The sequence below is a fragment of the Catharus ustulatus genome, chromosome 1 (assembly GCF_009819885.2).
Source record: "Catharus ustulatus isolate bCatUst1 chromosome 1, bCatUst1.pri.v2, whole genome shotgun sequence".
NCBI classification, from domain to species: domain Eukaryota; kingdom Metazoa; phylum Chordata; class Aves; order Passeriformes; family Turdidae; genus Catharus; species Catharus ustulatus.
The window spans coordinates 115,967,534-115,992,137 of record NC_046221.1 but is presented as its reverse complement, the minus strand read 5'-3'; the positions used below and the strand labels follow the sequence as shown (position 1 = coordinate 115,992,137).

The window sequence follows — 24,604 nt, the reverse complement described above, 5'->3', positions numbered from 1 at the left end:
CCCTTTAAAGTCAATGCAACATTTGTGATACTTAAGATAATCAAGGCTACAGATAGAAGCAAAACCACCAGTAAGTCAGATTTTATGGGGAGAGCATCTAGCGTGCTCAGTTGCTGTAGAAAAGAACCTGAAGCTATGGAAGGGACCTTTCCTGGAGGTAGCCTTGGATTTGGTTGTGACTTCTGGGGATTACTGATGTTGGCCTTGGCATTGACTCAGGGGGCACTGCAGGCTGTTGTTGACAGCAGATCTTGTTGCATTTCCAGAAACATCTTTTTAAACATGTTTTCTTGGTATGAGACTCAGGAACTAGTCATCCATTCCTTCTGAGGTAAGTTAGTCTGGATACGCAGTTGAGTTTCTTTTCCATTTTATAGAGTGGGAGGTTCACAGACAGCTCTTAAACTTTTCAATAACCTATCTGTCAAAGCCAAAGAAGCAAAATTTGCCGGGAAACTACTGATTTGGTGGTCTAGCTAAAAAAGCTAGTCCCTCCCTATAACTCTATTTTATTTACACTGAAGCAATGTTGGGTACGCTATGTTTACTATACATATGATACAGAAGTAAAATGAGATAGAAGATGTATTTCAGATTTTTGTTCCTTTAGATCATATTCTAAGACATGTTAAGGTATTATTAGAATAACAGAGTCCAGTAGAGCTGTTTTTGTGGGAAAATAAAAGCCAGATTTAATTAAGTTCATAGACTCATAAAGATTTCTTCAATTAATACATTCAAATAAACTTTCAAAATATCAATGCAAAATACATTGACATATGAAATAAAAATTCTCCACATTGCTTGTTAGCAAATTTATATTGCTTCCAAGTGTTTTTTTCTTTTCAGGAAGGCTTCAGCTACCAGTGTCAGTAATATAATACTTGCTATTGCCTCGTCATATCACAAAGCTTCCAAGATTTTCTTTCCTTATCGGTATTTGAGATGAGAATTGGCACAGTATATTATAGCCCTCTTAATATAACCTGACAGTGGCGATTTAAATGGTAGTCATAGTTTGGCACAAAAATCTGACTAAGAGTTCCTGGTTGTCACTGAAGTCCTTTTGGATTTAAGCAAAGCTGTAATGGCAGTGGAGAAAGGATGAAGCCAACATCTTCCTGGATGACAGTGTCAATGCAGCAGCAGCAGCTGCGACAAATTGCTGCTCACCATGACAGGAACAGCATGGCAGGAACAGCATGGCAGGCTGTGTCAGGGTGTTTGTTTACTGAGAACTTCAGAAAGCAATGGAAGTGTATTATATTTATATAATTATTATTTATAACTATTGTTGGTGATGGGAGAAATGATTGAAAGTGCCTTTTTGTAGCGCTTCTTGAATTACATATAAAGTAAAATGATGCATTTGAAAGTGCTTATTTAGTCTTGAGTTGACTAATTATTAACTACATTCTTTTCGTCTCTTGTCAGTGAGGGCCTATTAACCCAAATCTGCTTGTGAGAGATCACTCAGCTGCACAATATTTCAATGTGTTTTTGTACGACATTGATTCATGCTGGTACTGTGTGCATGCAAGGATCCCAGATAACTCTCCAAAAACAATAGTCTCTTTATACACTTGCAGTGCTAGGTGGAGAGAAATTTAAGGCTAACTACTATTTTCCCTTCACTGACAAAGTCCTGCATTTGAACTCAAAATGGGGCACCCGTCAGAGATCCTCACACAAGCAGGAATCCCTGAAATTTTAGCGCTATTTCTTAGTTATAAATAATAACAATATTTGTGATGGGTGGCAGCTAATGAGTGTCGGTGCAAATGGCGATTTCAGCAGGAAGGGGTGCCAGCAGAGGCCCTACTGACTGGAGTACTGCACGGTGCTGTACTTTGTCACTCGTCTCCGGGAGGTGCCTGGAGATGCCGTGCCCATTCCCTGGCCAAGATCAGCACTGAGCATCTGACCCGTGCTGCTCAGGCCCCCCAGATTTGCTCCTCCCAGGCTTGCTCCTCCCAGGCTGCTCATCCCAGACCCTGACACTACTCTCTCTGTGACCACCACGTTGTGGGCATTGGATAACTCTGAGGGAATATTTATTAGGCTGCCCGGCATGCCGGAAGCAGGCCTGAACACCCTTTCTGTCACTACCACATTGGACCCATCTACCAAATCAGGAATGCTCAGAGACGCTGGCAGTCGGGAGTTAGGTGCGATTACTCTTTCCGTGACGATAACGTTGGAGCCCTCTGTGAGATCAGGAATATCTAGCATGCCACGCAATTCAGAGGCAGATGCAGGCCCTACAACTCTCTCTGTCACGACGACGTTGGATGCACGCAGAGGGTCAACACAAAGAGAGGGGGAGCCGGAGGTGTAGGTCTCGGTCACCGTCATGTTGCCGTGGAGCAAGGGATCTGGCATTGGCCTCGGGGGCTGTATGGTTGTCCCAGATGTGTAGGTGTTTTCAGTAACAATCGTGGTCGTGCCAGCTGGGGGAGGCATGGGTGCACTTCCATTGACAACGATGGTGGTGCCAGGTGGCGGGAGGTTTAGATCACTTTCAGGGCTGGGGAAGGGAATGTTGACAACACCTGGCCAGGGTGGGTTGGCATCAGGGAAAGGTTCAATCTCTTTGCCAAGACAGATCTCTGCTAGGGTCTTAAATTTTGGTCCTAGTGTATCCAAATATGTTTCATCTGTGTCTTCTCCAATAAAGCTGCAGCAACCCACAGAGCCAACAGGAGTACCGACTCCTTCATGATCATAAATTAATAGGCAGTCATTTGCTGGCCGACCTTCATCTTCATCTGCATACACAAATGCTTTCTGTAGTTTGCAAAAACAAAAAAATGGAAAAAAAAAGAAAGAAGAACAGAGTGATTTTTGTCAGGTTTTTAACCATTAATTCTCAAACCACAGTAAAATTTCCCTTACCACAATAAGGCCCAGCTGACTTGAAAAATAAGGCATCGACAGGACAGATTATACCATCAACATTTTTTAACATTTTAAAAATAAGTTTATTTAAAAATTACTGTGTTTTATTCTTGTTTCTACCAACACGTAGCATCTCGAATTTGGTCTGTCATCAGTGGCTTTGTCTATGTGGCAAAATGAACAGGCAAATAGTCCCTTCTTTGGGCAGCAGTATCTGAACAAAGTGCTAGGAAGAGGAGTGAAGCAGGGTGGCAAGGGGAGCAATGAAGAGACCAGGAAGGAGGATATGGGCTGGAGGATTGTCCACAGTGGAGGAGACTTGGTGAGTCCAGAGGGGAGCATTCATTTTGAGCAAGAAGGAAATCACCAGCTGGGGATCATGTTGGGGATCCTGATGTGGTCATAGCAGAGAGATCAGGCAGGAATGAGGAGAATTTAAAGTGAGTGCAGAGTGGGGTTGGAGGAAGCAGAAAAGGATGGAAGGGGAGGCCTGAGAGGGAGAGTCAGAGAGTTTGGGGATTGAGATGGTCCAGGAGGATAGCAGGAGTAGAATGTGGAGGCCTATGGCTGGCAGGCAATTAATACATAGGTGCTCCAGGTCAAGGCAGGGATATTGCAGTCTGGGAGAAATCCATGCTCAGGATGTCAGGATTGCTCTGTTCTCTCCGCCCCTGAACTTTGTTTAGATTTTGAAATATAGCAATCCTTATATCTTAATTGATATTTTGGCGACATGCAATTATAACGTTTATGCCTCACAGTTCATGCATAGGAGTAAAAACATAGCCCATGAAACCATTAATCATGTAAATTCCATACCATTTTTCTAATCCCATATGTAAAGGGTAATTAAGTTGTTGCCAATTGAAAGACTGCATATCGGTGTCACTTGTAGTTCACAAGTCTTTTAGGGAGCAGAAATGGCAATAAAAATAAGGAAGAATTGATGTTTGAAGTTTTTTAAGGATTAAAATGACTTCATCAAACAAGCTGTATGTAGCAGGAGTGAACAATTCCAGAAAGTTATTATATATTTATGCACTGAGAAAGGTGGAAAATACATAAATTTGGTGGGTACTTATGAAGTTGAAATAATTTAATTGCTTCCTACCCCTACCTGCAGTGTGTCTACCAGTTTTGCAAAAAGGCTGTTGAACAATCCATCTACCATGGCAGGAGCTCAAAGACAGTACTACTACTAGTGTTATAACTTTTCCTACCAGTGTGGTCAGCTTTGCTCTCACAACAGTCTTGTGTCATGGAAGTTTCAACTTGAGTAAAATTAACTTGGATTTCCACCATGTAACCTGGGAAGGAGAATCTAACAGGAAGCATGCTCACAGATGTAACTCAAAGAATAGCAACTAATTACCTCAGAGAAATAGTTGTCTAGGAAGGCCATGTTCACTCCTCCTTCTCGATACTCTTTTATTGTTCCTCCAATTGACCCTTTTGCTTCCCCTGTTCCAGAAATTCCTCCAGCTGTTCCATAGCCAGTACCAGTGCCATAGCCAACACCTGTAGTTTCTTCAACACCAGAAGCTACTACTCCTCCTCCTCCATATGTGTTATTGTATATATCTGAAAACGGAAAAAGTTATCCTTCCTGTGCTCTGTGAAACTTCACACAGTTTGTCAGTTGTTTTTACAAAGTCTATAATGACACGAATGAAAGGTATTTTAGGCCAATTTCAGTCACAGGTACATGCACAGGTACCAAACATTGAAACTGCAGTAATAATTAAATACATGTTAACAAACACCTAAACTCTTGATTTTATTCCTGAGCTAGGCAACATGTGCATCTGTGTTTTAGAAAATCAGTGGTTTGTTCTGTTATTGGCTGGAAAGATTATTCTGTCTAGTGTGTATATATGCTGTCATGGAGTTAGAATATCAGATAAGGTTTCTCTATGCAAATATGTGAATGCATATTTATGATCATATTGGCGTGAAAATATTTTTCCTTACACACTTAGAAAATAAAGAGCTTTGTAAATCCTAGAAAATAAAGTTCTGTAACTAGTTTCACATTTTCTAGTAGTGAGATTTTTTTAGGGGGCAATAGCAATGGATCATAATAACCACCAGTTTATAATCCAGAATGGAAATGGTCTTTAAAATAAGTTATAAAGTAATACTTACAGAATTTTATCTTCTCTGTGTTTTTTTAAAATAGATGCTAACAAGGAAAGTTTTCTTAATGATCAACACATATTATAATAAAAGAATTGCATACAGTAGTCTTGACTATGGTTACACTGGGGAACATAGGCTAAATTACATATTTTTTTCATTTTTATGAAATGAGAAATCAGAGAACATTCATGTGTAATAAATTGTCAGGAGAGAAGGTGTTTTGCAGAGTAACATTTCTTCCTGTCAGAAGCTAGTGAAAATGGATCTGTGCCAGTATCCTTCCTTCCTCTTTTGAGGTAAGGAATAGGGGAAAAGGAGAAAGTGGCACTGCACAGCTGGGCTTATTCTCGATGATCATTGAATTTCTGGAAGAGCCTTATCAGAAGCATACATTTATTATATGTTATGTATCTGCTTGTCTAGGTTAACACACAAATTGTTCAGCAATTAACTAGCTACTTGACATGCTCCCTTGTGGGAAACAAGAAACTGAGAAGAACTGAAGATTTTACCAGAGCTATGAAAGCAAATATCCTTATTCTAGCTAAAGACTGATTTCTACTAAAACTAGTGTCTTCAAAAGGCTCTCCGTTCAGTGGCTGTGCTGATAAAGAAAAATTGCCTGGGATTTGAAAGCCTTGGCAGATACTTCGAAATAAGTGTAGTTTGCAGAAATTATTCTGCTCATAAGTTCAAACCCTAGACTTTTTATTCCTAGCAGCATGAGTTTGACTATCTGCAGATGTGAAATGGGTTGGGTTACAGCTGGGAAACCAAAGGACTCCATGGATATGAAGGCATGAAGTTCTGAAAGACAGCTTTATGACAGCACAACATAGAAGATTTAAGGATCTACTTACCAGAAGGTTCGCCAAAATCACCTCCTGCAGCAGTTGTTGGGGCAAGAATGTGTGAGACATCCTGGAAAACAGCATTTTGACTCCTTGAATGATTACCTTGAAATTCCCGTGTGAACACCAAAACTTTGTGAATTATGTTAAGGAATTAGCAGTCCAAATTAGCCATCCAAACTGTTAATGATAGTTAGTAATTATCCCCATCTCCATTAACAAACAAAACAAAACAAAGACTACAAGTTTTTTTCCTTGTCAACATAAACAATGATCAGTGAAGATGATTTGTGTTCCCTTCTCCTAAACCTGCACTGAAGAAGCTTGCTAGTTATTATGCTTCATCTGAAGGAACAGTGGCAACAAACTGTTGTGCCAAACTAACTGGCCACTGCTTAAAACACATAAACCTCATCAATGAATGTTAATTACTAATCACCTTTCATATCTGCCTGGCAATTGTTGTCAATGCCAGACTGGTCTTATATGGCATGCTGTTACTATCACTTTCTATAGCCAAATGCAGCCTTTACCCTAAATATGAATTACATCTGGTTTTAGAAAGGGGGTTGTACTGACCCTGTCTTCAGGCTGTGCACCTTCTATTCCCCATGGATGAATTGCCCCTTCTGTGCATTCAGGTACAGGTTCAAATCCAGTTCCAACTCCTCCTGCAGCGCCAGGTCCACAGCCACAACAGTCACTCATTGACATCAAAATTGGAATCACTTAACAGGAAAGGAACAGGAAACAAGGATTTAGGACATCTCTTCCTCGCAGGAATAGCTGCACTCCCTAGAGGGCAGGTGCTCATGAACTTTTGAAAATATGCCTTTAAAATGTTTCTAACCAAGCAGCCTGTAAGTCTGGCTTTCAGAATTATTAACTCTTATGGAGATGCCTGTATTTGGAAGTTCAGAATAATTTGTACCTTTAGTTATAGCATAGCAACACAGGGGTGGGGCTGTTACTCTAAATTTATACTTATATACCTGGGAACAGACTTTGATCTATCTCAGCTGAACCAATGTAAGTTGCATTACAAATGAAAATTAAACAAAGAGAACCAGTGTTGCTATGTATAGCATTCAGTGCTATTCTTTCCTCATATATAAGCATACATATTTCTCTTCAAGTATTGTAATTGAAAAGAAATACACATTAGTAATAAAAGACATATGAGAATCAGTGGAGAATCCACCTGACTGCAGTGATCTTTGGCTAAGGCTCCAGATGCTATTTTCATGTTGCATATACATAATGCTGGATTTGAAAAAGCAGTAGGGACAAACCCCAAGCCCTAGCTTTGCCAAATGTTTACGTAGAATGAGTCAGGTTTCCCAGAGTGCTGTATTATGCTTAGATGTTTAAAGAACTCAGTGTTGGAAATTGCAGAATGCTTGTAATGGCCAACATCAAAAACACTGCTTATTTTAGAAAGGCAATGCAGTATTAACTAATGGAATAATAGAATGTATTGGGTTGGAAGAGATCTTAAATACCATTTAGTTCCAACCCATTTGCCATGGGCCGGGACACTTTCCACTTACCAGGTTGCTCAAAGACCCATCCAACCCAGTCTTGAACACTTGCAGGGATGGGGCATCGACAACTACTCTGGGCGGCATGTGCCTCTGTCTCATCACCCTCACACTGAAGAATTTCTTCCTAAACCTACCTTCTTTCAGTTTAAATCCATTGCTCCCTGTCCTGTCACTACATGCCCTTGTAAAAAGTCCCTCTCCAGCTCTTTTGCAGGACCTCTTTAGGTACTGGAAGCCTGCCCTGAGGTTTCATTTGGAGCCTTCTCTTCTCCAGGCTGAACAGATCCAACTCTCTCAGCCTGTCTTCATAGGAGACTTGCTCCAGCCCTCTGATTGCTCGAACATCAAAGTGAAATCAAAAGGGGAAAGGACTATATAATGTACAAAGTGCTGCCTCATACGACATGACTAAGGGCGTATTTACTCCAGATTATGAGGGGAGATTTCCAAAGGCAGAAAGACAGTCTGTCCTATAAGATAAACCATCTGGGGACTACTAATTGAACAACCTTTTGAAGCTTTAAAATTTTGTGTTTGTTGATTCCTGCTAAACAAAGATCAAAACCCGAACCAAACCCCTCCTCAAAAAATCAAGGAGGAAAGAAAAATTTCCTCAGGTTTTGTAGTCAGTATTCCTGCAATGGGAAATTTTAGATGTTGATTACTTGATGCCCAGGCCATGAAAGAAGGTGGATCACTTATGATTGTAGTTTGAGAAATAATTGTTGATATAAACTCAACTTGAATCCATGAAGCTTATAATTCTTTATGAATGCTAGGACAAATGAATTAACGTTCTGTTTGGATCCTGTTATTATAAATGCTTCTTGTTTTTATTAGATGTGATGTTCGGAAGAGTAGCCAAAAGTTACAAAATCTGTGGTTATTGTTCCACTACTGAAATCTAGCTTTTAGTTCACATGAATCTTGTTCTTTAGATCCTTTCATACCCAACTTCGTTGGAGCTGATACTTGCCCATTTCTTCTAGTAATGTAATGGAAGTACAAAAATGTAAAATGTAAGTGGCAGGACAGCTGTGTCTAAGAATTGGATAACAAGTCTTAGAAAAGAAATGCTTAATTTTGAATGAAAAATGTATGTATGTATAGCATAAAATTTTTGGAAATTCATTTTGTTTAAAAGACAAATTTTTTCTCTGTCAAAAGGCCAATAGAAGCCTATGGATTAACAACCAACTGAAAAAGTAACCTTACTTTGGAAGAATTAAAAAATGCACTATTTACATTATTTGCTAAAATAATTTTCTTAATTTTATACTTACAAACAAATATCAATCCACCGAGAAACATCAGGCCAATGGCAGCACCACTGAGTGTGGTATTTGATTCGAATTGTCTGCCATAATTTTCATTTCCATAACTGTCATCAGTCGAGGCAGTATATCCTTCATCACCTCCTTCGTAGCCATCAGTATAGCCCTGCCCGTCTGTGTGGTCCTCAAAATCTCCTCCTCCATAATCAATACCACCTTGTCCTCCCTCTTCCCGGCCTCCACCAGTGCCAGTACCGCCACCGCCACCACCAGTAGTGCCACCACCAGTGCCACCACCAGTGCCACCACCAGAACCACCACCACCAATGATAATTATTCTTGTGGCCCCACTCGTGCAGTAATTCCGACTATCACACTGGCAGGCTTGCACAGGAATTATGTGTGGTCTAGCACAGCGCCGGCCTTGGCTATCTCTTACAACGACATAGATCCTATAAAGGTAAAAGTCTATGTTCTGGCCCACTAGTTCCGCAGAGGAATCTTGGAGGGGGGAAAAAAAAAAGAAATTAAGAATATTTTGATTAACGTATTGACTATAAGTGTTCTACAAATCTATACTACTTGTGTATTACGTTCATAGAACAGAATGAAACAGTTTTCCTTTTCTATGTACCTCAAAAATACGTGCAATTGTAATAGTTGCCATTTAATGTAGTCTTGTAGGTATGCAGTACGTTATGCAAATTCTGTCATTTAGTAATGCTTGGGATTTGATTAATTCATTATTTTGTCATGTTGTATTGAAGGAAACTGGCAAAGCTTCACTAGGCACTGACTAAAACAATTTTCTTTAAAATAAAAGTAGGTATGACTGGTACAATAAATTTTAAAAGTTGTAATCCTAATTTGCCATTTTCATATGCCTCTCATAAAAGTAAAGCTCTGTTAACTATAAAATTAATAGTCTAATTAAAAAATCTGAGATTTTGTTTATATGCTTAGGATTTTTTAGATAACACAGAAATGAAAAAGTATCAAATTACTCCTTTTGATTTACTTCATTATGTTTAGACCAATAAAGGCTCTTATCATATTTATACTCAAAGTACAGTTTTGCTGCTCTATTTTTATCAGTACATTTACAGTTTCCTTTAAAATATAACACATGTAATAATTCTGATTTTAATATTCTATTATACATATGTATGAATGCATATATTCAAATTTGGAGTAACTTCTTAGATTATATTTAATTGAGATTTGAATTGATTCTAATGAGCATTTTGTTTGTTAATAAAGCAACATCCTAATCAGTTATCGTAGACAAGAGCTTATTACTGTGATTTATTCTGTGACAAAATGTGGGTTAATTTACCATTTATTCGTCTGATAATCCATGTAGTCTGAGGTTCACCATGTATGCTGAATGTAAAGGGGGTAGCATAGAGATCGCCATCCCTAGGCCTTGCTGAGATAATTACTGAGGGGGAATGCATACATACTTTCCTCATTTCAGTATTAATACTTGGGCAATTGGCATTGATGCCATCTATTGAAAGTACAATGGTGCCAGTAGCAGTATATCGAGGAACCCCTGTAAGAAGAAGATATTTGTGGTCAGGAGGGAATAATGATACCATAAATAATGCAGTTAGGACTGGAAAACTAGAAACAAGAAAAAATATTGAGACAAATCTTGAACAGAAGGAGTTTATTTTGGAAAACTGAATCTCTTACCTCTGGTGATAGCCAGAACCTCTGCTTGGTACTGCCCATTGACTACGTAGACTGAATCCCGACTAATAACTTTGTTCAGTGTGATTTCACCAGTGTTTTGATTGATTCTGAACCAGGCAGCTGGATCACGTCCTATACTATATCTGTGTTTGGTGAAGTAAAAATATTCAGAGTTATGTTATGAATATATGTATTACATATTTATTTTGCACATAAAATTTGGCGCTTTGGAGGATTTTTCTTTATGCTATGCTAGATCCTATTGCATTTCTCCCAGTACAAGCAAAATCCAAAAGATTTAGACCTAGAAAAGTAATAAGGAAGAAAGCAAATGCGTAGAAGATTTTATTTTGAAAGGAGTATCATAGTCTAAAAGTAAAAATATTCTGGATCCTGTAAACTTTTACTAGAACCTTTGTTAATATCAATGGTTAAATCCACAGCTCTTCTTATAACATTCTACAGTTGTATTTGCTTGACATATTTCTGTGTTTAAGAAAAAATTTTTTCAAATATTTGTAAATAGGCTGTTTCTATTTTTACATACACTTAAAAGCAGATTATGGTCTCAGTTATTATTGTTAGTTTAAAGAGAAATAAGTGTTATTTTTTTTTTGTTAGAGAATGAGCTAGTAGGGACCTCTTCTATTCTGATTGGATAATATTGATGATTATTGGGATTTTCTGTCTGCTTTTCTCAAGATGCTAACAAATTCCCTCCTTGTATCAAATGTTTGAAGAAAAAACATTCTATTCTATTTAAGTTACTGCCTGCTAGAAAAATGATATTTTCTTTGATTTGTACATAAGGCTAATGGGCTATATACTATTGTATAATAATATAGGATATAATTCCACGTAATATATAATATTATATGATACTATGTAGTATTATTCTATGGCCATTTTTCTATTCCTAATCAATAAACATTGTTTTTTAAAGGATCTTTTAAAATACCAATTCTCATTCCATTGAAATCTCAAAATAATTATTCCACCCAGGGAGTTAAGCAGAGCAGAGCTTACACAACATTTGATGCAATAGTTCTAGTGTCCTCATCCATGGCTGTGTATGTTCCTACAACATAATTCACTCTTGCACCTTCTGCCAGGGAAAACACAACTGAAGATGGATGAAATCTTGGTGGTTCAATCAAATTTTTTACTTCTACTGTGAGGGGAGTTCCAAATATTTGGTACTCATGTGCAACAGAGTGGTGGAAGGCAGCTACATTCCTGACGCCAATCATCAGTGAGTGAGTTCGCATATGTTCAAAATCCAGTTCCTAAAAGGTAAACCACAGAGAACTAGATAATACATAAAAACTCCTTTGATATTTTAAAAACATTTTTTCATTTTAAATGGCTGAGTGGCAGTGTTTTTATTGCCTGTTTAATTCTGTTAACAATTACAGTAATTTCACGAATACAAGCCGCACGGACTATAAGCCGCATCTCTGGGTGTTGGCAAACATTTCGTTCTTTGTCCATAAATAAGCCGCACCTGATTATAAGCCTCTGTGTCGTTCACAGAGAGGACCCGCGTGCAAGAAAGTTGCCAAATAGTAACAGAATCGCGGCATGGTGGGGTTTACTGGCTTGGCTCGGGCTGTGCAGGCTCGGCCCACTCGGGGCTGCCGATGGGGCCAGCTGGTGGCCCAGCTCGGTGGGGCCGCTCTGTGGGGCTGCTCGGGGCCGGCTGCTGCTGCCACTGTGCTCGCTCGCCCTGGCCCGGCGCTGCCCCGCGGTGGCAGGGATGGAGCCCCCCCCGCTCCCGTGGTGGCAAAGGCGGGAGGGGAAGGAGCCCCCCGGCTCCCACGGCAGTGGCAGGCAGGAACAGGAGCCCCCCACCTCCCCCCGAGCCACGGGGATGGCAGTACGGGATCCCCCGTCTCTGCCCCGGGCTGCGCTGCCTGAAGGAGGGAGCCCCCCACCTCCCCCACACGGAGCCAGCTCCACCCGCGGTGCAACACAGTAACCAATTTGTAACAATCACGCAATGCCAGGTTTTACTGCCAGGTGCTCGACTCGGCACCTCGGTTTCCACTTCCAGGGTTGGAAATGTCAGAAAATTATTCACATATTAGCCACTCCTGAGTGTAAGCCGCATTTCCGGTGTGGGAGAAAAATTTTAGTCAAAACAGTGTGGCTTGTATTCGTGAAATTACTGTAATTAAAATTTTAGGTCAAGAGCTGAATTAAAATATTTATCCATACCTTAATTACTCTAAGAATTCCTTGATTTGTAGCTCGATCTGTAACAATTTCAAAACAGTTATCTTCATTACCGGATATAAAGAAAAACTCTGCTAACCAGTTGTCTGTAAACTCTTCATCAGCATCCAGAGCTTGTATTCGTAGGAGTTCTGAACTGAGGGAATTTTCTGAAATACTTGCTGAAAACTGAAATGACAGATAAATACCTATTAGCAAGCATTTTTGTGTATATGTGTGTGTGTGTGTGTGTGTGTGTGTGTGTGGGGAAAACACAGCTGTCTCCAGAGATTCTTTTGAAGGATGTTCTCAGCACAGTCCTTGCCAATTTAATAAAAAATATGTTTTCTGTGCAAATTGTGATTATGGTTATAGATTTGTAAAGCTGTCTCACCTCCAAGGTTTGCAGAGGCATCTTAGATGAAAAGGATTTGTGCTTTCTACAAGAAATGATCTTTGAAGGATTAGTTTATTCTACATAATCTGGCCATATGGCAGGGATCTGGGCACCTGAATGACAGGATTTCTCTGAACACAAAGAAGTCAGTCCTGACAGTGTCTGGATTGACATCTCTGAATATAGAAGTAATCTATGTGTATGTTACCAGAGTTGATGCAAAGTGATGGATTGTATTTTACACATGCTTCAAGGGAACAACCCTGTAAATCCCGTGGAACATGTAAATGTGAAAGTTCTCTCTGGGTTAGTATGGGCTCTGTTATCAACAGGGCTTTTAAATAGGGTTTAAAATCAGTGTTGCTGCTTTTGTTATTGGAAACTTACAGAACTTTGAGCAAGAGTTGGAAAGTTGTCATTAACATCGATAACTTTCACATTACAGCTACAAAGGGATGATATTCCATCTGCAGCCCCATCCCGGTCTGATGCCTTCACAACCAGAGTGTAACTACTATGTTGCTGTCACAAAAAGAGAAGTGAGTATGTTAGAAGACCATCTGTGCATCTTATAAATGACCAATGCTTGCCACTATTTCCTAATGCAGGAATTCTACTTAGACGTTTTATTGTGACACATCAAACCATGCATTTCTCCATTAGTATTTGTAAAAACCCCAACCTTTCTCTCTCTCTTCTATATTTTTCTTGCTCTCATGCACTACAGCATCATGTTATTTAGCTTTGGAAAGGGAAATGTTACCTCTCTGTCCAGATAATTTGCAAGATGGAGTTCTCCTGTGTATTTATTCATAATGAACATGGGTGGACCAGAAGGTTCCTGACTTTCTATTTTGAAGGCAATTTTAGAATTCAAATGGTTAGGTTCATCTGCATCTGTTGCAATGATTTTCATCACCAGTGTATCTAAAAATAAATAATAATAACAATAATTAAAAAAACCCTATAAAACAAGCAAAAATCAAACCAAAACCCCCATGGAAAATCTCTTCAGTTTCTGCAAACAACTCATCAAGACAGTTATAAAATGGTGTATGAAAATAATAGAAGGTTATCTATTCCCTGACATTTACAAAGAAAACAAAAAGTTTAGTTTTGTAGTACTGATTCTGACAATATTAATAACTTCAAATGAATTAAAAATCAAAGTCAGAAGGAATAATGCAGTCTTTCACTTGCCATAGGAATATGCAAATACTGTAAGTACTCAGCTTGTAGAGATTACTATATAAATGAGAATTTCTAGAAAGAAGAAAATGAGTGTTAGGCACCATTGCCTCAGTGCTATTTGCATGTCCAATGTTGACTGCTGCACTTTTGGCGAAAAGAATCATTTTAATGGTTTAAGGATGGAATTATTTAGTAATGTTCTGCTGCAATTGCAAATAGACAGCTACAAGGACAAATATGTGAAAGAGAAAAATGGGGAAAATGTGTTTTACATACCCTCAAAGGAAGTAAGTGTAATGATGTTTTTATTCTAATGAGAAGGAATTAAATTATTTATTTTACATTTTCACATTTGAAAGAATTTGCATGATGACTTGGTTAGAAACTGGAACATTCAGCACTCATGTGTGGGAGGAAAGGGAGAAGGAAACGTTGTTTAATTTATAGCAATTAGCCCAGGCCCTGGCTCAAATAGCACTTGGAGAAGCATCTGCTGCTCTCTCCTCTGCAGTGGCCCTGACCAATATATGTCATTGCCTAAGAAAAGCAGAAAGAGCACCCCAGGTTTATATTAACTGTATTTTGTGAACTTTACTAGTACTGTAAAAGGCATAGCATAGTTACTTACTGTCCATGCTGCTCTCTTCAACAGATCCTGTAAATACAGTTTGTGCAAATACAGGAGGGTTATCATTTATATCCAGGACTCTGACTCGAAGTTCAAGAGGCGGTTCCAAATCTATGCCGGTCACTGAGTGTTTAGCAAAGCAACGTATCTAAATGAAGAGATTTACTCGTTTTAAAACAAAAAGTTAAGTAAGCAAAGTAGTAACCTGAAACAAATGAATTTGTTGTCTGCCCCACCCTGAATCCATCATTATAAAGGTAAAGAAAAAGGGGAGTACTTACAACAAATACCGGTGTTACTTCCCTATCCACTATTGATGTTATATTAATTTCTCCTGTTCTTGGGTTAACAACAAATATTCCATAGGGCGCACGATCAATTCCAACTCCAGAGATGCTGTATGTGATTGGATTGTCTTCTTCACAATCAGATCGGATCTACAGAACCAGACAATAACAATTTATGCCAGCTCACCTACAGGGTTTTTTCTCCTATTCTTGTTCCTGTAAAAAATTCTATATAACTTCAGTTTCTCAATCACTTATTACAAGGTTCAGTTGTCTGAATCAATGGAAGGCTCTTCTACAAAGTGTCAACCTAGACATCCATCTTCCCTTAAGGGCTGGATAGGCTTTCTATTTCTCTTAAATATGCCAGGGAAGTGGAGAGAGAAGCCTCCAAGTGTTGAGGCTATCACACTGTGGATCGACCTCAGTAAGGGCGTGGTCGCAGTGAGAGAATAGGAAGGTATTTCTTTTTCTCTGTTTCCCACAGGTCATGTACAATCTTTAAACTTCTTCTAAGGGGTTTCTCAGGATGAGAGCAAGAGAAGAAAAATGTCATGATCTAGAGCAAAAACACTGGTTGGAGCTGCCTGGGAAGTAGACTTCCGGCATGTTCTACGAAGCCTCTGGTAATTCCTTGGCAGTCACATGGATTCACCTTATGAGACTGTCTCAGCAGAACTGGGAATATTGCATCATCTTTCTTCCATTCTACATTCCTTGCTTTTACTACTCTAAGCATACGTACTTTTAAATCTCTCTACTTTTATCAGCCTGTCATTTACATTCCTTGTCAGTGAATATTTGTGTTTTTCTTTCTACTTACTCTGGCAATTGGATTTCTCTTGGAATTATCTTCTCCTTCTCTGCAAGCTGCAGCAAATTTGATCCATTCACGTTTTTGTCTTCTAAAGGTTTTCCATCTTGCCATTCCATTTTCATCCCATTCTTTTACCTTTGACAGAGAGTTCCGGTATCACATGACCTCAATCCATTTTAAATAGACACAGACAATTATAATTTCCAACAACAAGGGGAAAAGACATTTTTGTAGACCATGTGCTTTTTTACCATGTGCTTTTTTACATGTCTGTGGGTCCCAAATTCTATAACTGTACATGTTTATTTTAGAATTACTCATTTGTATGAGATACTCATTTAGATTTAGGTGAATTTCTCTTGAGAAGGTGAGCAGGTTATTACCTGCAGCTATTTAATATTTAAATATGCTTTCAATCTTCAGGTTCAGAAGTGTTTTTGTTGAGTATTTTCCACATGATTTGTTCAGTTTGTTACATTTTGTTTAATCAGAAAAACAGCTTCTAAAGAAATATGTATTACCTCTACATGAAATCCTGTGCTGAAATCCAAGAGTACCTGCAAGAACAATAAAAAAATTGGTGTGTAAAAATGCAAGGCAAAGTGCAGCAAGCAAAACTCACCTGCAAGACATTGGTATACTGCAAACCTGGAGTGGGGCTTTTTTTCAAGCCTATTGCAATAGCTTATCTAGTTGAAAGATTTCCACAAATGGGTTTGTGCAATTCAATTTTTTCTATATCCAGCACCTAAATTCCCTGACAGTTAAAAATCTTCAAAATCCATTGTGTCATTCAAGACAGAACTTTGAGTTTGAATGGATATGCCAGAGCAATTTTAAGCTGTATGTTCATCAAAATAAAGCTTTCACACAGATTTTTAACACCTCAGCTGAAGAGAGGTGATTGCAAGAATTGTTACCAAACACTCCAGGAAACTAGAGTATTTATCCTAATTATTTTTTAAATTATGTTTTTTCCTATTTACAAATTCAACAATAAACCTGGAATATTTAATTATGCAATTTAACCAAAAAGAATGAACATGTTTTTTTGGAAATTCTCAGTGATATTAAAGAGATTCAATGTAAGATGGAAACCCACCTGCAGGTTTCATGCAAATTTCCCTGGAGTGCAGTGGATTTTGTTTTGAGACTCAACTATGCAACTAATCTTGAGTAAATAAAGGTAGCAGGATCAGATGCAGTATGTAATTACTTTAAAACTAAAATTTAAATGAGAGGAGCCTCAATTTCTTGATTAGCACAATTTAAAAGAAGGCACAGTTTAATTAATTTTATTCCTAAATAAGGTGTGAAAATAAACCTCACTTGGTGAATGTACCTTCTTTAAAGCATCTCTTTCAGGTCTAGGATCTGCTTTTGCTGTCTTTAGATAATAAAGGGTGAAAATGTGGGAATTGCAGGACTGGGTGCTTGTTTCATTCATCACTGGAAGAAACAAGATATCCAGGTGACTCAAAAATTATTGCAGTATTTCTCTTTTCTCAACAAATGTTAACTGTTGCAGTTATGAGTATTTTTCTTCCTTATAATTTCCCACAGCTTTTTGTTTTGTTTTGGTTTGCTTTGTTTGTTTTTTGTACGGTATATCTGTGAGGTTTTATATCAGTTGTACTTGGATAAAATCTGTGATAATCTTTTATCCTATCATTGCATCATGGGACTTTTTCTCACTTCAAATTTATTGCATTGTGCTGGCAAGACTGGAACATGGAGACAGAATTTTTTCCACTTGCTTCATGTTAAGACAACTTCTTACATGCCACAGATTAATGAACAGCAGCTTCACCCTCTTTCCTCTCTCTCTTTTCCCCATTTGCCTTTATGCTGCAAGAATTCACCATGTGTCATTTATAAAACAGTATTTCCAATGATCTGGTTTTGCCCAAAACATTCCCTGAGACCTTGGCCTATAATGGATGCCTTATCTGCTTCTCAGTGAAGGAGTTTAGAGTGTGGATCTGCCCATTTGATGTGCATATATAGCTTGAAATTTTTTTGACTATTCAGAGAGAGGATTTTTTTCCTTGTTTGTTTGAGACAGCTATTGACAAAAATGATTAAGGAAAGTATTCTGCGGGAAAATCACTACAATATGTTCCTGTTGTGCAAAAAGCATCAGTATACATCTTTTAACTTATGTTGAATGTGAGACTGTTTAAATCTTCAGCTTCATAATAGAGTTCAAATTTACGTGCAGCTGTTCCCGTTCCTCATCTCAGAGAAGGGACAATGTCAGACTCCATGTGAATGGCAGGGTTTGTTCACCCCAGTGGGAGCTCAGTCCTGTTGTTTTATAATCCCCCTTGGATCCCAGGGAACACGGAAGAGTCAACGGGGCAGACTACATCCTCATGAGAGAACCTGAGTGATAAGGTCCACCCGAAATAACACTAATTGAACGTCTCTTATCAGTCTCTCCCACCTCCTTAGGTGAGCACAATGAAATCCTCTCCACCCTTAGACTGAAATCTCTTCTGGCATGAGAACAATTGTCTTGACCTGGCAAAGTATGGGTATGCACCTCCCTGTGGAATGTTAGTGAATCTTGTCTGCTGTCTGCATCCTGTGGCCTATCCTGTTACTTAAGAGTGAGACTAATACCTCACACCCAGCCACATCACTTTCATATTCTGAGTTTTTCTGAAATAAAAATTATATCTGTAAAGAATTGTATTACTTAAGGACATGAATGTTCATAAACATCTTGATTCCAGCCTATAGGGAGTTCTGTTTTCAAGCAGTGAAAAATTCATATTGTACAGTGGAATCTCATCCTTTGTTTTTGATCACCAGTAATGGGACCATCAGGGATTTGTCCATTCGTGATACTGGGGATTGCAAATTTAGGCCCTGTATTTTCACACTTGTCCTGTGATAGCTAAGGAAAACCCCATTTTGGAACTGGCTGGTAATTGAAGATCTTGAATTCAGAGTCTTTAGTACAGTTCATGTTATTGTTTGAAAAGGGTGATGTGATGAACTTGGTGGAAGTGTTTGGTATGTCTCTCAGTGTGGCTGTGGTATAGGAAGAAGGGCAGCCAGATATCAGACAAAAATCTCTAGTTCACCAGATAAACCTGAGCAATTCTGAAATTACAATTTGAATTATTTAAATTATTTTATCCTACTTGATCCAGGGATAGAGCCTCCTCCACCTCCCCAAATAATGCCTTCTGGTTCTCCATTGTCACCAGCAGTTAGAAATTTTCCCCTAACCCAGTTGTCTATTTCTATTATTTATCTTGGATGCAAATACTTTTTTTTTTTCTAGTGCTATTTCCAGCTGATAAGTTCTATCTCCTAGCAGCTAACTGAAGCAATTTTCTGGGTAGTTAAAAAAATTCCCTTCTAAACCCATATCCAAGTACAATACTTTCCATAGACACAGGGATAAACAGTAATTAAAGCAATAGGAGCCACTGGAATGTGTGGGATGCATCCTGAGGACCTTGGGGTTGGCAAGCTGGTCAGAATGATACCAAGATTTGCTGCCCTGTTAGTCTCTAAGAGACTGTGAAAAAAGGAAGCTGCAGAGAATCTAGAGTCTAGTTACACAGGCTGATTCTGTTTTGGGTTGGGAGATGTGCAGGCAGGAAACAAGTTTATGGTTTCTGTTACTTCCACAGCTTTCGGTTCCATCTGAAAGCTTCATTGTAATGGCACCTGGATCCTACGTCGAAAATGACACCTTAGTGTCACACTGGAGTTATTCTGGATTTATTCTGATGTAACAGATGGGACAGAATCAGGCCCATAGGATGTGTACTGTTCTTTTCACCCTCAAAGCAATTTACAAACAAGAATTAACTAATCATTAATTGAGTACCAAGCAATATCATACGTAATTGGAATCCTCCCTCTTCCACCTACTCAAATCTAAATTACTGAACACGCCTTTAACATCTTCCCAGCATTATTCATATGGGATCTGCTTCTCTCTCTTTGAAGTCAACAGTAGCATTGTTGTTGGCCTGGATGGGAGGAGTGCTGAGAACTCACACTATTGCGTTAGTCATCGGGCTGCTCTGGTAGCTCTGGTACTGTCAGCATTTTGGGACTTTTACGTCTTTCTTACTCATCCAAAGCCCTGACTCGAAAAAGGTTGCAATAATGAGCCCTTCCCCTTTATTCATTCTGCATCTCTCTAAAAAAATGATACATGAGTGCATATGAAATAATGAGAAGCAGAGTTCAAATATAAGACAAACTCTCATATTTTTAAAAAAATGCCATTTGATCACTTTTGAATTGAAACATGATTTTCTTTTTCTAAACTTCACCTTTCCATATGTCATTTATGAATGTACTTCATCCAATTTAAAGGGAAAGATTTTCTGGATTATTTTTCTGGCATTTTGTTTCCTAATTCAGAGGCGGTCAGGTATTTTCCTATGTTAGCAATACTTTGCATTGCACTCAGCATGGAGAATCCATTACTATTTCAACAATTGTGACAGAAATAATCTAAAAATTATGACAATACTCATATCAGGCTGAAGAATATACTTTGAAATTTTATTTATTTTAAAATAAGTTTACTCAAACAACTGACCACTTTGGGAAAGTTTCCACTGAGATTGTTTCTGTTCTGCTATTGTATCTTCTATTGTATCCAGATACAATGCATTTCCATAGAGTAACTTAGCTTAAACCTTAGAAAAATGAGCAGAAAAGTAATTTCAATATAGGGTGTATGCCATTATCATTAAAATTTGAGTTTTTCAAATTAGTCATGCTAAGTGCCCTCAATAAATCTCCTCAATAAAACCTGAATTCTGATATGACTTAGAGTGTTCTGGTTGCAAATGCATGTTTGCTTAATGGCCATTTTACTTAGGAATGTAAAAGTGCAGGCTTAAGTACTTAATCTTAGGCGATAATTCCTGGATGTGGAATTGCTTTAGTTTCTATTTCTACAACAAAATTATTTGGCAGAAGAACCTGCAGATTCCTGATTCAATCCTGGCAGATGTTTCTTATGCATATACAAGAGAGGATTTAGCTCCTGACTATTTTTACGTGCAATCAAGTTATGAGTAGGATGTGTAACCATAGCCTAACAACTGGGGGGGGGGGGGGAAATAAGCCTAGATAACACATGGGAAAATGTATCCAGACAAAAGTGTATGAGATGTGGTGAATTTTAAATTATTGGCTGTCACATGATAGCTGGCAGAAGAACAGTCATACCTGATCAAACAGGTTATTTCCATAAAACGTGTCTGTGCTAGTATCACAAACAGAACTCCCTTACTCATGAGGATAATGTCTTTGAAGTCACATGAGCAAGCATTGCAGAATCAGTCCCACCAATGGTGAAATCCATAGAGAAAATTATTTGTTTCAGGGGTGGTAAGTTTCCTCTTTTTTCTGGAAAATGCACTAGTGTACTAAAATATGATTAACTCCATGGTAATTTTATTTGATGTAACTTACTAACAATATATTAACCAGACACACCATTCAGACAGGTGATTTTCATGAAAGATTAGTTAAGCTGAAAGCTAAAATTCTTTCTCGGAATACACTAAAACTGGATACCTAAATTTATAATTTATTTGATCTCGACAGTTTGTCTGCCGCCTTTCTATAAAGCGTTGAAAGATGCTATTAAGCTGTACAGGCCATCATGAACATTGCTGGGCACAAGAGCGCATTAACAAGAACAAGAGTTTCCTCTGGGTAGTAAAAGTTCGAATATTTGATAGTCATCAAAACGCAATGGAATTTTTCATAATCTCCCTTCTTTTCTGACCCAACACCTACCCTCCATCATTCACAATTGTAACAACAACATATTGAAAGAATGAAAATGGCTCCAGAGTTGCTGAGAAAAGTAAAGCAGCAAAATGTCCTTTGAATGGACAGGTCTTAGACATAAAACAGTCAAGCTTTTTGAACTTCAACACACTGGGAGTTTGCATCACCAGGTAACTGAGTACAATGAATAGTCAGTAGTGCTTCATGAAAATCCAGAAATGTTAGTGTGATGTGCAACAGGCCAGTCTGACACCTCTCTGCTGCCTTGAACAAGCAGAAACTTATCCGAACCATAACTCGCTTTTGCAAAGTTTTCCCCTTGTTTGCTTGGCAGCTGCTCTGTGTTAATTAGTTCTACTTTACTGATTGCAGAGCTGTCACCTATAATTAATGGATTGTATTTTCATAATGGTTTTAGGATTTTTTAATCTAAAACACAAACTTTTTCTCAGAGTATAGCATTTCTAGAGAAGTCAGTAATGAGAAGTCAACAAACATTTACACATATTAATACATGGTGTAAAATTGCATGAACATTACAGGATATAACTATATTAGAAATCCTTCTCTTCTCAATCTCCAGGCCCTTAAACCTCTACCAAATTTCAAGAGGTCAGCACAGATGAGTAAAATTAAGTCACAGAAAAATCAGATTGCAGTAGCAGTAGGGCACCCATAGCCCTTTTAAGTTCCTTCTGGGTAATTTCCATGCCTTGATGAGCACACTGAACAACTATGTCACTTGACCATAGCCACAACTTTCCTTTTATAGTGAGAAAAACAAACCCAAAGAGCAACACTTTCATCATCCATTCACTTGTTCAGCACATGGCGGCTCCGACACTAGTGCACAACAACACAGGAATCCTTTGCAATGTGAAATAATGGGCCAAGTCTTGATATTTACTTAACTGAGATCACTAAATTTTTTCTCTCTTGAATATAGTTGTAGGATTTGGTCACTCTGAAGCAATCTTGCTAATCATTTTAGAAAAAAGAGATTTGAATTTTTAAGAAAAAAGTAATTCCTCAACTGATGAAAAAGTAAAGACATAGAGCCAAATGATATCCAACCATTAAAATTTTTAGAATTATAAGCATTTTTTTAGTAACTGTGACGTTTAAATAGCAGTTGCAGAAAACATTTGCCTGAAAAATCATGCAGTAAACATAGAAAGTCGCATCTTGAACATCAACAGATCGCCACAAGTCTAAAAGAAACATTTGTCAGTATTTAATGAAAAGCTAATTTAATTCTATAGAATGTTCACAAGTGCTATTTGAAATGAGCAGAGCTTTGGTTTTTATGGTAAATTTCACAAGATATTTTTGGGGAATAGTTTACATTGTAAAATGTAAGGGTCTGTAGAAGAAGATGAAACTGGCGTAGTCATAGAGTTTACAAAAAATGTTTTAAAATCTGACTTACCAACAAAAGGAGCAGAAAAGCAGCCGTTCGGTGAGGGAGCCAATCCATGGCATCTGACTTCTCAGAAACAAGTCCAAGTGAGTTATGGTTACAAGTCTGTTCCTGTTCCCCTCCCCCCCCCCAGCTCTGGTGACTATTTAAAAAGACGCTCCGTGTATGTCCTTATACTCTGCCCTTCAAGGTGTCTCTGCCTCCCTCTGAGGGAAGAACTGAAGATGCTGTATAACAGAGTGTCTTTCCCCACCCCAAAATCCTGGGCTGGTCTCACCTGAAACGCTTGACAACATCATTATTGCTTGCAGGTAAAAGCTAAGAGACACACCTTAATTCTTATTGCACTGAAACCCTTTGTTGGATACAAAAACGTGCATTTTAAAAACAGAAGGCAAGCTTTGCTGAGAAGATACGGAGTGATTTATAAATTACTCACAACATAAGGAATCATTAAAATGGTAACTTATCATTGCTTTGAATGCAACTTCCAGTTTTCTCTTTGCACCCTGCATAATAGAAGAACTTAATGAATATTACCATAAAGAATACGGACTTTAGAAATTATTCATTTAAATTAGAAGTTCATTTGTTTATTTCCAGGCACAAAAGAGTGAGTTTCATGCGCGTTGTTCACAAAAGTGAAGCACTCAGAGCAGAATGGGGCTGTCACTAAAGAGGTATCATATTAATTTGGGGGAAAAAATAGTGCTTTATTCATGAGGCTGCAAGAATATCTGAAGCAGAGGAAGATTTCCTACCTTTATCAACTGCAAAGCCTCCTCATGCTATACCTTTCCCTTCCAATGGGCTGTGCTCTCACTGACACAGTAGAGAGGGAGCGTGTTAGAGAAACTGGAGAGCTGCTCAAAACAACAGGTAGAGGAGGAGAGAGAGGATGTGCTGCACAGCTCTCTTCTGGCCTCCTTTTTGATGGCAGGAGCACAGTTGGATGGGGGACAAAGAAATCAAAGAGGATTCCCCACTTTGCTCTCTGTTCTGCAGCACAGGTGTTGTTAAGTGCCTCCTTGTGTCTTTGGGACACATGAACCACCCCTGAATGGGCAAGGAAAAGTTAGAGTGGCTTTCTGCTCTGTGGCTGAAGCTGGGAGAGGGGTGCACACTTCATCCCCAAAAGTGCAATACCACTGGTGTGCTCCTGAGCCGGCTGAGCCCTCCATGGAGCTTGGCGTCTCCCAGGGCTGGACCTGGGCTGGGAAAAGAGTGCTCAGCAGCTCTGGGGCTGCTCAGCCCCTGCCAGGGTGAGGTCTCATGCTCCTGCTCGGTAAGCAGCTTTGCAGCACGCCGCGTCTCCATGCCACTTAGCATGGGTGCTTTGCTGTCTGCCACTGGCTGGGAGTGCCAAAGCCAGTCGTGCATGTCCCCATTTGTCACTCAGCTCTTGATACCAAGCTCAACATGCCCATCAGTGAGTCAGACTGTGACAGGCAACGTTAAATGG

General features: G+C 38.8%; 1 protein-coding gene and 1 long non-coding RNA gene across 4 annotated transcripts in view; one reads left to right on the top strand and one right to left on the bottom strand.

Annotated features, from left to right (window-relative positions):
- Positions 1–24,604, top strand: part of LOC117007693 — a 42,864-nt gene that overhangs the window by 10,903 nt on the left and 7,357 nt on the right. For 2 of the 3 annotated variants that reach the window (XR_004420199.1, XR_004420200.1), the window contains 2 exons: positions 13,461–13,554; positions 15,609–15,747. This is a non-coding gene — a long non-coding RNA (uncharacterized LOC117007693). Of the gene's footprint in view, positions 1–11,612; positions 11,698–13,460; positions 13,555–15,608; positions 15,748–24,604 lie in introns of those variants that run through there. The other variant, XR_004420201.1, reaches the window with a different exon arrangement.
- LOC117007685 (desmoglein-1-like) lies at positions 1,819–23,523 on the bottom strand. Its single transcript, XM_033081011.1, has 16 exons — positions 23,152–23,523; positions 16,460–16,495; positions 15,945–16,073; positions 15,116–15,271; positions 14,835–14,982; positions 13,779–13,942; positions 13,403–13,537; positions 12,622–12,807; positions 11,431–11,690; positions 10,405–10,547; positions 10,043–10,261; positions 8,716–9,207; positions 6,468–6,616; positions 5,898–5,958; positions 4,271–4,479; positions 1,819–2,787 (listed from the first exon to the last, which is right to left on the bottom strand). The coding sequence occupies exons 1-16, from the start codon at positions 23,197–23,199 to the stop codon at positions 1,819–1,821; spliced, it is 3,504 nt and encodes a 1,167-aa protein (XP_032936902.1). The 5' UTR covers positions 23,200–23,523.

What these genes read in the sequence shown, in the direction of transcription:
- LOC117007685 (XM_033081011.1), bottom strand. Translation starts at nt 23,199, where the DNA reads ATGGATTGGCTCCCTCACCGAACGGCTGCTTTTCTGCTCCTTTTGTTG. An exon ending in AAGTAACACCGGTATTTGTT is followed by an intron (nt 14,983 to 15,115) that starts GTAAGTACTCCC and finishes CTCTTCATTTAG; the next exon opens with ATACGTTGCTTTGCTAAACA. An exon ending in ACTATTGCATCAAATGTTGT is followed by an intron (nt 10,548 to 11,430) that starts GTAAGCTCTGCT and finishes CACCAAACACAG; the next exon opens with ATATAGTATAGGACGTGATC.